The 13,888-nt window shown below is 40.1% G+C and overlaps 1 protein-coding gene across 2 annotated transcripts in view; it reads left to right on the forward strand.

Annotated features, from left to right (window-relative positions):
* The first annotated feature begins 1,723 nt into the window (after positions 1-1,723).
* The window catches only part of CDC40 (cell division cycle 40), a 52,495-nt gene continuing 40,330 nt past the window's right edge, over positions 1,724-13,888 (forward strand). Inside the window, exons 1-2 of one of the 2 annotated variants that reach the window (XM_007057411.4) lie at positions 1,724-2,169; positions 13,106-13,192. In XM_007057411.4, coding sequence (XP_007057473.2) covers positions 1,978-2,169; positions 13,106-13,192 — 279 coding nt within the window. In that variant the 5' untranslated portion in view covers positions 1,724-1,977. Of the gene's footprint in view, positions 2,170-9,981; positions 10,094-13,105; positions 13,193-13,888 lie in introns of those variants that run through there. The other variant, XM_043542794.1, reaches the window with a different exon arrangement.

Here is a 13,888-nt window from a genome sequence, read left to right on the forward strand (position 1 = left end):
GTATTCTAAAGCCGGCTCCTGGTTAGCCAATGGGAATGGGAGAGGAGGAGCTAGACTGGGAGTGGGCGGGGCTGCTGGCAGTTTCAAAGAGAATGGGCGGGGCTGTTTCAGAGAAAAGAGTGCTTCGAGTTCATTTTACCGTGTTTCGCACAGCGTGTTCGAGTCTCTGTACGCAGGTGTAAGGTTTCTGTTCGGGGCCCTGGCACTGCGGAGCAAGTGACTGAATACATGTATTCCTCAGTTTTCCCATGTATGAAATAGTGCTGCTAAAGTTATTTATCTCAGTGGGGAGAGGGGGTTGTGAATGTTAATTCAAACTACTGTGAAATCCATGTATTTAAGAAGACCTGATAGTGCACACATTACTGTCCATTGCATAGAGTTCACATTGAAACCAAGGAAGAGATGGCTAGATTGCATCAAAGAAGACAAGCAGGTGGACTTTAGTGCTGCCTTGAACAGAAGAAGATGGCAGATGGTTGCAGAAGGACCCAATCAACCCCAGATGATTAATAGATTCCAAGACCAGAAGGGACAATTGATCATCTAATCTGACTGGTATAACACAGGCCATAAACTTCCTCAAAATAATTCCTAGCGCAGATCTTTTAGAAAAAACATCTAAGCTTGATTTTAAAATTGTCAGTGTTAGAGACCCCACCACAACCCTTGGTAAATTGTTCCAATGTTTAATGACTCTCACCATTAAAACTATGCCTTATTTCCAGCCTGGATTTATCTAGCTTCTGTGTGCAGCCGTTGGATCATTTTATACCTTTCTCTGCTAGACTGAACACAATCCAGTGGCTGGAGGCTGAAATTAGACAAATGATGTTGTCCATTTCCCTGGCTGCAATGGAATAAGGGGAAGAAGTATAGAGTTCATATTATGGGAATATTGTATCTTTATAATTTACAGGTAAATGTAAAATATTGCCCCCAACATCCAAAACTGTCATTCAAGTTTAATTTTTTTAATGATTTCATCACAAATTTGAGCTATGGATAACATGGAAATAGTAGGTTTCAGAGTAGCAGCCGTGTTAGTCTGTATCCACAAAAAGAAAAGGAGTACTTGTGGCACCCTAGAGACTAACTAATTTATTTGACAGGTTTCAGAGTAACAGCCGTGTTCGTCTGTATTCGCAAAAAGAAAAGGAGTACTTGTGGCACCTTAGAGACTAACCAATTTATTTGAGCATGAGCTTTCATGAAGTGAGCTGTAGCTCACGAAAGCTCATGCTCAAATAAATTGGTTAGTCTCGAAGGTGCCACAAGTACTCCTTTTCTTTTTGCAATTTATTTGAGCATAAGCTTTCGTGAGCTACAGCTCACTCCAATGGACGCATGCTGTAGCTCACGAAAGCTTATGCTCAAATAAATTTGTTGGTCTCTAAGGTGCCACAAGTCCTCCTTTTCTTTTTATGGAAATAGTAGGTTTGGAAAATTGGTATCTGTTTGAGGATTTTATGCTTATGTCTACCCCACAGTACCTTCCATGGAGGATTGGGAGTACTGTATGTCACGCTGGGGTCATTAGTTTTAGTCTCATTCTCTTTTTGTTTTTTTGTTATGGAGTGCTTTCTTTGAGGCATTTATAGTTATATTTATTATTTGTCACTTGTCAGAGAGGCAGTGATCGTGTCATTCAGAACCACAGGATCCTGCTTTGACCCTACAGGACGCTTCAAATCTGACCTCCCCGGATCTGGCGCGTTGCATGCTGGGATTTGTAGTCCTTGCTGTGAGTCATGAAAGATTAAACCCTCCTTCAGCTCCATGGGAGGGGATTTCTGCTTCCCAAAAAGTTTCGTTAGAGACCCATAAAATTATAAATAATAATTTTTATTTTTTAAAAATTGTATTTGAGTAATTTTCATTCAGTCGCAAAAACAAATAAATCTAGGAGAGGATTGTTATGTAACTGACAGGACCGTTTGTTCCGGGTCACTGCTCCTGTGGTTCCTCCTCGCTAAGATGTCGGCCGCTATCGCCGCGCTCGCGTCCTACGGTGTCTCCGACTCAGGCTCCGACTCGGGCTCGGACACTGAGGGAAGCTCCCGCCGCTCGGCGCAGGTAGCCAGCCGGGACTCGGTGCTGCATCTCGCTTCACCGCCCCCTGCCCCGCAGGCCTTGGCGGTGGACTCGGCCCCGGAGGTGGCTGTGAAGGTAGGTGCCGCCCCGGGCGTCTGGCTGCAAGGGGGGGGGGCAAGGGAATCCCCTTCCCTCCGGCCTGGGACGGGAAGTCCCCTTACCGCCCCCTGGGTAGCGCTGCTGGGCCTGTGCCGGGCAGGGGGCAGCTGCCCCGTGACGGTTGCCCTTTTCCGTGTGTCTCGCTTGGTGGCTTCAGAGGCCTCGTGCTGTCTGGGCGCCCTCAGCTGGGGGGTTGGGGTGGAGACTGGGGCTGCCTGCCCCGGGCCCTGGCTGCTAGAAAGGTATTCGGGGGTGGCAGGGCATGCAGAGCCCCTTAATAGCTCGGTGGCTGGCCAGCTGCCTCTTGCATTGCAGGTGCGTAGGGTTGCTTCTTTCTCTCTGTTGTCAGCTCTCTTCGGTTACTGCACCAATTTAACCAGGTTAAAGTCTTGGACCTTGTAGCTGATCTTCTAAATTAGGTCTTGAAACAATCAGATCTCCAGTCGGCAAGGGGAGAAGGCACCCAGGGTATGAAATGTGCATACGGAATACCGGGGGAAGCTGGGGAGAGGAGAATCCGCTAGGTCAAAGTATGATATTCTGATGTTAACCTAGCTCTCTGCAGCCAGGCGGGGGAAGGGTGTTTGGGATTAATGTGGTAATGCTGTTCCTGACCCCCTTCCCCTCCCTCTGTGGTGGACTCGGGCTTCCTTGGTTTGGCTAACAGGTGTCTTCAACCCACTACTCAGCTCACCACTCTCTGCCCCCCCCCCCCATGCTTTTGGGGGCAGAGGGGTGATTAACACCAGAGTATGACACACAGACCTTTGGGATGCTGTCTTACTCTCTGCTCCCTTCCTCCCCCCCACGTTTTGTTTACACACTTCAAATTGTAGGCATCTTATACTCTTCGCTAGCTAATTGTTTCAAGCCCTGATTTAGAGGATTGATTATGTGGTTCAAAATCTTAATTTGATACTGGTCCCTGCTGTTTAATCTTTACACTTTTTTTTTTTTGTTTGTGTTTTGTTTTGCTGTATCCCTGTTATCCCCAGATAGCAGTAGAATGAAAATGACCTAATTCTTGACACACTAACTGCTGTTTACAGTGCTGTGAATAGCAACAGTGAAGGCTGACCAGTGTTACATACATTTCACTCTAGTACTTCTTGGTGAAGCTATGAGCAGCATGATTTCATTTTATAAGCTCAGAAAGAAAGACTGCATTGGTTCAAGAGACCTATGAGAAATCCACTCCCTTTATATTATCTTTAAAAAGTGTTTTCATGGAGGCGACTTGTGCTCCAGTCCTCTTGTTGTTGATAATGATGGGGGAAAAAAAATGAAATTTTACTCAGCTATCCCAAAACATCACATTTAGTAGTGAGTAGAATTTTGTGTTAAATGCGAAAAAGAAGATAGGGCTATGTTATTTGGCAGGCAAGCTATTTTGTTTGTTTGGATTTTACTACTCTACTATAAAAGTGTCTCCACCATGCTCTGGTAACCCTTGACAATCTCTTTAAAATATACTAGCAACTAAACAGACCCCTTAGTTACCCCAAAATCAAACTCAAGTGACAACACAAATACAAGAAATTAACACGCACGCATCCCATACAGTCCTCACCAGATCCCAGGTAACAAAAGGCAGATGCACACCCTCAATTTAACGCATAGAAATTATCCTTGTCACTTCTTCCAGCTTGCTTCCTACAACCAATCAACATCCCTTTTGTCTTGTCTGGACTAAGTTGTAGCCATCTTGCCCTGGTGCGTGCCTCAACCTTTTCCAGACACCGAGTAATGCCATCAGCAGTTCCAGCCATGCTGATGGAGATATAAAGCTGAGTGTCTTCAGAATATTGAAGACCTTCCGGTCCATATAAAACTCCTGATAGCCTCATGCATGCATTAAACAAAAGGAGTGACAACATGAAACGTTGCAGAACCCCCCCAGAAGAGTACTTGCATGAGGGGACGCAGGTTTCCTACACCACCTTCTGAGAGTGCCCATCAAAGTGCCACTCGAATAGGCCTGTTCACTCATGCTATGGTTTGCAAAAAAAGTCAACATCCAATTATGGTGAACTTTATCAAAGACGGATCACAGATGTAATAATATCAGGATAGATACTTGATCTTCATCTGTTGTCAGGAGATTATTCCCCGATACCACCAGAGCTGTCTCTGCTCTACCCAGGTTGGCAACTAGTGTAGAAAAGAACTGAGGCTACTAAACAGTGTTTGAGTTATCTCACCACTACCTTTTCAATAATCTTAACTGAAAATGGAAGACTTAAAATGGCATGATAGCTGGAAAGATTCAGTAACAAGCAGTGATTTTTTTGAGTGCAGGAGGTACTTGTGCTTCTTTCAGTCAAAAGATACCTCCCTCTTTCAAGGATGTATTGATAATTTGTATTAACAATGTACCCAGTTCTTTCCTGCATGCTTTCACCACCCAGGAAGGATGTAGGTTTTAAGCACAAATTGATGGCCAAAGTGCTTCCAAAATCAGAAAGGATTGACCCTGGCCTAACCTCAAGCAGAGAAGATTTAACGTTATGTTCTTTAGCACATATTCTTATCCCATGGAGGCAGACAGTTCTAACTGAATCTGAGCAATTTTATCTGCAAAATAGAACGAAATAGGTCTTGAGCTTATGGTACAATGATTCTTGCATTACTGTGTTGGAGGAGTAGCAAGTCGACTGGGGAAGAAAGTCAAGAAGGTACTGGCCTGCTGACACACAACAGCTGCTCTAGCTGGTGTAGGAAGTGGCTGCAGCAGTATGCTGGCCATGTATTGTGGAGGCAAGCTTGGATGGGAGAAAGAGATGGGAGATCTGGCTCTGTGAAAGGGAAGGGCACTTGGTGAGAACACTGCAGTCCTTTGATCTGACCCGTAGCCATAGAATCATAGAATATCAGGGTTGGAAGGGACCTCAGGAGGTCATCTAGTCCAACCCCCTGCTCAAAGCAGGACCAATCCCCAATTTTTGCCCCAGATCCCTAAATGGCCCCCTCAAGGATTGAACTCACAAGCCTGGGTTTAGCGGGCCAATGCTCAAACCACTGAGCTATCCCTCCTCCTCATGCACCTCTCTAGTGTTTAGTGGGTTGTTGGGACTGAAGAATAAGAAATGCATGGCTTGAGTAGCTGGGTGTCTGGCTTCTGGTTTAATAACTGTTATTGCTTCTTGGTTATTTTAGCTTTGGAATCTTTGTGAAATGGCAAAGACGTCAAACATGCATAGGTATTAAAAGGGGAATATATTCTTAAGTATCTACAATAGCAAAACTTAGTTGCTAGTTCTAGCTTTTTGGTGTTTGTAATTTATCAGACATCTAGTGCACTAGACACGTTCCTTTTTGTATACTTTTATGAATTGCAACAAGTACTGCCCAAAGATGTTACTCCAAGATGCTAGATCTTAGCTGATGTTGAAAGAGGGCAAGGTCTTCGCTTTTGAACTGCATCATACATCTGCACAGTCCCTTTTGATTTCAAAATGACATTTGCACCTATGCAAATTACACTAATGAATTGTAACTATTATTTGAAATAATAATTCTTGGGGTGTCATCCTTTAGTGTATTTTTAGTAGCTCTTCCACACGCTGCTGACCTCTGTGCTTTGTTACTCTTAGCAAATAGAACTGAAATTGTAATTTAAGTAGCAGTGTGTAAAACACATCCATCTGAGTCTTACGTCTTATTGAAGATTTTTATTTTAAAGGAAAAATGGTGGGAGTGTGCACTGACCTCTTCACACCTGACTTTTTCAAGTAATTTTTTGATCTACAGAAATAAAATATACTGTAAAGAAAAGTGGGGTATTAAAGTACTTTATGAAATTTTATATAGGAGTATGAAAAAGTCATTAAAATGTGTAACATAGCGAATATATATTTTTCCATATAAGGGTCCTATTTTTCAGTTATTGTTGAAGTGGGGATACATTTTATTTATTTGGGGAGAGGAAAAGCCAAGAACTTGTTTACTGGGCGTGGAACTGACAAGAACCTAGAATTCATTCATTGGTGGGTGCCCAGAAGTTAACTGGGGAAGATGCATATTTCAGAATTGAACAGTGTCACCACTGGTTTTTGTTTTTTTAAAAGGTGTTGGGGCAAATTGATTGGAGGGAAAAGATGTGGTAATAAAAATCAAATAAGTATGACTTTGAGAGTACAGAGGCATAGTGGCTCATGTACTTTTCATCTGGGTATAAGACTTATTCCTCAGGCTAGTAGATGTTGTGGAAACTGGTCATAATGAATCCTATTAGTATGAAGGTTAAGGCCAACGTGCATTCAAGATCTTTATTGTAGATGCTTTGTGAAAGAAGTTACTTATGTCAGTTGATACATTTTTATTCTAAAATTCCTCATCTTTACTAAGTAATTTCTTTTTGGTGATCAAAACTATAGCCACAGAATACAAGACAGAGGGTGAATATCCCAAGTCTCTTACAAACATTCATGTGTTGGTTTCAAATATCCTTAACACATGGCTTCGTCAGAGTATTCAAACTGATAAAAGGAAATATTTTACATACAGCATGTAATTAGACTGTGGACCTCAATACCGCAGGAAACTGGTGAAGCTGATAATTCAGTTTTGGAAGGGATAGTAAACCTCATGCTTCAGGTTTTTAAGACAAACTCTAACTAGCGGAGATTACAGTAAAATTTAATGTAGGGAGCATATCGTCCTGCATCTCTCTCTGTAGTGCTAATTACGGGCGAAGGCAAGATACTGGACTAAATAGATGTTGGGTCTGATTCAGTATGGTAGTTCCTATGTTCTTAAGTCCATGCTGTTTGTTAGTGTAACATTAGTATCAGGAAGAACTGAATCCCAACAGGGTTCCATGTAGTTTATTTCAGGAATTTAAGGTCTGTTTTTCTGGTGCTAACAGTCAGTCTTTGGGGATTATTCAGGTGCGCAGAGAGCATTGCTTCAAAGTAAGAACATGAAACTTAGATGCACATAAGCATTAAATAATACTGTAGAAACTGATCCCATTTAGAATGTATCTATACAGTTGACTGATGAATGTTCACTTTTCCAATCATTTAAATCTCTTCTGTGTTTAAAATGTAATCCTTGTCCATCTGGAAAAAAATTAGTTTCTTATGTTTGAGGTTTTGACCATCCATATTTGTTCTGCTTTTACTTCCAGTATCCTTCCATCCCGTCCCTCCTTAATGAGCTAGAAAACTGCTACGCATATGTTGTGGGGCTATGCTAAGCTTCGATAGTCATTTTAAGGGATTGTTTATGTGAGGAGGACTTTACTTTTTTTTAAATACAACATTTAAAACAATTCTGGATTTATGAAACACAGAATATCCTGTGGACGGTGGAGACCTAGGTCTTAATCCTGCAGAATGCAGAGCATGCTAGACTAATTCACCAAAGCATTTAGGCACGTTCTTAAAGTTCAGCACATGAGTAGTCCCAGTGAAGTCAGTAGGACTGTTCATGTGGTTAAGTGTTGTTTTGCTAGATTGGGCTAACGTGCTTCAGAACTTGCAGGGTCAAATCCGTATTGCGTTGGACTTCACTGCAAGTACCATATAAATCTCAGCAGGAAATGTTTAATTTCACTGAACAAGAATGTCATTTAATATTTCTTGCAGGGCTGTTAAGTTTGTGACCCATGGGATAGGGTCTCCATTTACTGCACTTTAATTTTAATGGATAACTAATGCCAATTATAAATCCTGTACAAAGCAGGCTGCCCTTGTTAGCTGCTTGGCTAGTTAGTGCTGAACTATCCTAGTGTCTGAAAACTGTGTTTTACTGACCAAACTATACAACAAAAATGTAAAAAGTTATTTAATGTCAGGGTGGATAAAAATCAATGATTTAAAAAAAAAGTCTGATTTTTTTTTTATTTAACTCAGATTTTTTTGATAAAATGCTTTTTGAGGAAAAAACCTATCTAAAGATACATTATAGCTCAAAGATATCTCATCATGGAATAGGCATTATAAATTCTAATTCTATAGTATGGGACAATATATTCATGTAATGTTTAAGAAAAGCTTTGTAAATGAGTTCCAATAGTTCATGGATTAAGGACCCAATCTTATGGGGTTCCAGGGGCTTCTGTTTAGGTTAATCTTTCTATCTACCAACTAGGGCCGCAGTTTTCACATCCAAAGAATGTACATATCGTGGTATGGGAATGAATTTATTGTATGACTTCCAAATGACTCGGCACTCTTCAGCAAACAGTAAAGTGGAACCAAAATTGCTATAGTCATCCTCCTGAGGATTGTCTTTCATACCACAATCTGTCGTCTATTGTGTTCCATTCTATAGCTGAGAGAAGAACTTAACCGGTAGAAGAAAGGGGATAAAAATAATAGAACTGAAGAATTCTTGGCATTTTCTAAGGCTAGCCTTCTTTGAATCTTACAATTTAAAGAATAGCAAGCAACCGGCAGCTTAATATCAAGTAATTATAAGTCTACAAATGTCACAGACAAACTGTGAAAGTCTTATCTGATCAGTTTGTTGAATTTTCCTTAGAAATAACATAAATGATCCTAATCTTCATCTAAGAAATAATGAGATGGGATGCTTGTAGTATGCTTGTTGGTCTGTCAACAGAAACTGTTTGGTATGATTTGAGAAGGTTGTAAGAAACTTCTTTAGGTCATGGAGCTGTAAGAGAAAATCCTAATCTCATGTGCAAGTAAATAATACCATTCAGGGAATTATTTTGGTACAGTTCTATTGTAGTTGCTTTGTTTGTATCTTTGTGTGTGGCTGAATGAATGGATTAGTGTCCATTATACTGTTCCTAGTCAAGAGCATGGGATATGAAACTCAGGCTTGCAAATGTACCGGTAGCTGTTGTCATCCAGGGCCAATGAATTGAGAAGGTCATGTGATTAAAGGAATGAGGTCAGTCAGTCTGAGTGCAACACTGCCTGCTCAGGCAGGAGCCATGGAATGATTGTGTATGAATTATTTTTATCAGGCAGGTCTAATGAAAGACAGTCTTTCTGTTTGGTCTTACAATTCCAATATTAGGCAGTACGGTAGAAATACTTGCCTGACTAGGAAAATATTTGGATTTTTTTTTTATTGTACTAGTTATTCTTTAAGCAGGTTATTTAAATTGCTTTCATAAACAGATGCTGATTTTTCCCCTCTCCCCTCCCTCTGTGATTTAGAGAACTAGATTTTAAACTCTTTAAGCCTTAAATATGTAAGCAAATACATTATTGTTGACCTGCCATTAAACTAGCAAGAATAGCTCCTGTGGGCATTACATGCTGGTGAATAGCTAACAGATTAAGTAAGTATATACTGTAATATGCTATATTGTTCTTATGAAGTATGCAAAGTTTTCTCTTTCAAACTACAGATCAGATTTTTTTTTTTTAATAAAGGAGAATTAAAATTCTAGTGTATGCTTTTTCTTTCTGTTCTTTTAACTACACCCATTTGATCCTATGGGTGCATATACACTTAGGAGCTTGTGTACACAAGAAAATTTACCAGCAAAGCTATATCAGAATAATTATCCCACTATAGTTTGCTGGTGTAAATGCATCTGTGTACATTATCCCAGAGTAAAATCACAAAGTAGTGGGAAGAAGTGATTTTGGAGGCAGTCATGGCCATTTACAGCTTTAGAGCTTTGAAACAGTATCTTAAATTGCACCCATAAACTAATTGGAAGCCAGTGCAGATTCTGCAGCACGGGTGCAATGTTTCATGCTTTAAAAAAAGCATATATCAAGATGGATATATCCCCTGTCAAACATACCGTCCTCTCCAGTTGAGGGAACTGATGTCAAATCTCTTTCTTTAGGCTGGTTCTCCAGACCTTCCTGTTTAATCTCATCTTGGATTGAGTCAATGCCAGTGTACTCTCATCCAAGCCTATGAGTAAGCTGAGCAAGTGCATCAACTTGGTCAGATGTCCTCTGTGAGTTCAATATGCCACTCATAGTAACATAATTCTAGTTCACGTTAAATAATTTGCGATTTATAAAGGCTAAAGTACATAATTTCTGTTTCTAAATCCAAATCAGGCAAAAGTGAAAAAGTATTCAGAAAGAATAAGATGTTTTGCAAAACCTAAGTACAGTCTATCTTTTGTTGATAATATCCATTTGAAGAACTGTATATGCTCTGATGGAAAATGTGTAAAACTTAAGAGATCTCGATTATTGTAGTTCCACAGGAATCTAGAGGACTAGTGAACAAACAGTTCATTTCTGATTTCCTTACAAAGTAAGCATAATGAAAAGCATTAAAAGTGTAGAGAAGGCTATGTTGTCACTTCGACTTTCTTATCCTTTAGCCCAAGAATCAGAAAGGTAGGATATGTTTCCTGGATGATATTCAGTTTATACAAGCATATGCAACTCTCATTGAAGACAACAGTGGCACCTGCTTCTTTCAGTCTTTATGCCAGAGTTGAATTTGACCCATTATAATACATAAGAATGAATTAGTCTTGGTTTACATAGATCCCTGGCCCAGGCAACTTATCTAATTTTGAGAGATAAAGGCAAACTGTTAAAAAGGATAAAGTAGACATGTGGAGAGTTATGTTCTGAAGTTTCATATCAGAACAACCCACAGAGATAGGTTGTTTTTGTTTTTTTAGCAGAAAGTGCTTCCCATGGCTGGTGATAACCATTTGTGCCAGCCTGTTGACTAGGAAGTCTCACTTGAACAGCAGCTCCATCTAGGGTGTTCACCTCCCACACAGATGTCCTAAAGACGAGCATGCTGGATCTAGTAACAAGATATTATGGGGAAATATTACATGCTTTCAGGGTTAGTGGTGATATATTTAAATAGAGGGAGGTTGAGGCAAAATGAGCAGGTTTCTAGTCAGAGGTGTGTATGTGGACTGTGATCTTGATACTAACTGACCTCAACTAATCTGGAAAAATGTGCTGTAATCTGGGGTAAAAATACAGACTGTTGCATTCATTTTCGGCCCAATCCAATGGGAGTGAGGGAAGAGGTATGGATATAAAAATATATTTATTTCTGCCTTGAACATGAGAACTATCCCTATGTAGATTTCCAAGGAGAGAAGCCATATTACAGCATGCCTTCAGAGTGGGAGAGAAGGTGCATCAGTAGCAGCACAAGCATGTTCAGCGACGTGTGTGTTCCATATGGTGTCTGCCTTGCATCTTCCCGTTTTCCAAACTCCTGAATGAACACCAGAGTAATCGAAAGCACTAGATGGATAAGCTTCCTAGTCCTATTAGTTACTGGCCTGCCATTTAAGAGGCTGAGGGTTATGGCCTTGGCAAGAATGTCAATAGGGAAGGCTGGTCCAGCAGTCCATTGATAACATAATCCATTATCATACAGGGGTAATGGAGTTCAGTACTTGATTTTGTACCTAGTTTAACAAAAGCTTACAGCTATGGTACATCCTCCTTTGTTTGAAGCATAGCAGCATCCACATGTAATGCTTCTACCACCTCTGGTTGGAAAGAGACTCTCTCTCATCCTCATGGATGATCATCTGGCCTTGCTTATACATGCCTTTGTCACTTCCTAGCTGGTATGCACCAATGCAGTACATCTGGATATGAAGCCATCAGGCCTTAGAAAACTTTAGCTAGTACAGAAAATAGCAGTGTATCTCCTCAGCAATATGGCCTACCATAAGCTGTGCGGGTCTTGGTCCTTATCTACAGGGTTCTCAATGGCCTTAGTCCAAAATACATAAAAGATCATCTAAAGCTCCAGGATGTGGACCACGGTTAATGACTTTATTTCTCAGGCACAGTGGAGCATAAGGGAAAGCTTTTCTGTGCAGGAAGATGGAGATTTTGTGGAGGGCAGGTCCCAGATTGTGGAACAAACTCACAGGGGTCAAGGACTATCATAAACTTCTCCACCTTCTGATGCCAGTGCAACACATACTTCTTTTACCTTCCCTTCTTATATATGTGCATATTGCTATGTTTTTAATGTAAGCATACAAATTAAATCTAACACACTACACTGCATACACATATTTCCCCTGGGGAGAGGATGAAGAATGAGTCACATGTGAAATATGCTAGGTGTGTTGCTTAATGCATTACTGGAAGGTGCTCAGGTGAGGAGGGTGGTATAAGTACCTGTATAAAATAGAATAACTTCATCCATGTGGGGGAGTGAAAAGATCTCTCTCTTTAGCCAGCCAGTTGGCTCAAAAGCAATGTTGGCTGACTTTGGAGGGAAGATTTTTCAAAAGTGATACATGATTTTTATGCCTCAATATATGGATGCCCATCTGAGATGTCAGATTTTTGGAAGATGGGTGTTTAGCGCTGGATGAAAATTGGGCCACTTTAAAGTATATGTTGAGTTGTGCACCAAAATCACTGGTCACTTCATAAAATGTTGGCAGTTGTGATGGAAAAATAGGGGAACACCGTGACTAACAGAGATCCTTGGTACCTGACATCTTTACAAAGACATCTGCATTATGGAGGGAAGAAAGTTTGCATAGGGTTCTATTTATAAGCTGTGTATGTGAAAGGGAATTAAGAAATGGAGGGAATTCCTAATAACCCTGCATCTACAGAAATATCTTCTAAAAAATTTCCCAAGCTCCTGCTGTTTTGTTTTTCTTATGGTACTTCGCTTTTTCTCCAATAGGTTAATGGGTATATGGGGGGCAAATATTAGAAAGTTGGGTGTGTTTTTTTTTTTTAATTGCACTTACAACTTTACTGGTAAAACTGAGCCTTAATTAAAAACTTGTCAAACGTTTGTTCTTCATCTAACTGATACATAAGAATTTTCGCCAAGCTTTTCCTGATTTTCTTTTTTCTTCAGAACTAAAAGTAAAGTTATATAGGTATAATTTTAAAAGCATACTGTGCCCCATACAGTCAAATTAGCGTCCGGTATCTTAGATTAGCTACGTACGAGAAGTTTTGGTTACATTTCAATAGCACTTTTGTTGTTTCAGGAAGATGTAGAGACGGGAGTCCACCTCGATCCTGCTATCAAGGAAGTTCAGTACAATCCCACTTATGACACCATGTTTGCACCAGAGGTAAGAACATTTTTATTAAAACCAGAAACGTTAGTCTTCCAAATTAATTGGCATTGTACTGAGGAATGTAAGTAGCTTAAAAGGAATGTGTCGTGTTAAAGTTGTTCTAATGTGAAATTCAGACATTGCAATGCCTATCCTCTTCAAATATGAATGTACAGAGTTCCTCAAGTTCTCCCTAGATTCAGGGTTGCCTCAAGCTTCTGGACTTTAAAGTAAAGATAAGAACTCTGGCTAACTCTGAAAGACACCACATAACACAAACAGGTACCCTAAGGATATCATGTACACTTGTAATCTAACTTTAAACTATTTTAAAGAGAAGAATTGTAAGAGGTAGGAAAGGTGGAAATCAAATAATGTGCTGCATTGTGCTGTTAAGAAGCCAGTACAGGAGATTACCTGGGCTGAACATCCTGAAGTGTCCTGTGTCTTCTGTTCTTTTGATGTCTACTCGTAATGTTAATCAGCGAGCAGTAGAGATAATTGCCAGAAGTCGTATAGATCTATAGCTTTTAGAAAATGGGTATAGTTCGGTATAAGACTAAAACCCAGTATTACCAATAGAAACAGTATTCATGTCATGTCATGATAACTCAAGTGTTTTCAATAATTTTTTTTTCTAAATTAATGCAGTATGAGCGTACAAAACTCTTTTGGGCTAAAATTAGCCTTCTTCAAAACAACTTGAACTGT

The sequence above is a fragment of the Chelonia mydas genome, chromosome 3 (genome assembly GCF_015237465.2).
Source record: "Chelonia mydas isolate rCheMyd1 chromosome 3, rCheMyd1.pri.v2, whole genome shotgun sequence".
NCBI lineage: Eukaryota > Metazoa > Chordata > Testudines > Cheloniidae > Chelonia > Chelonia mydas.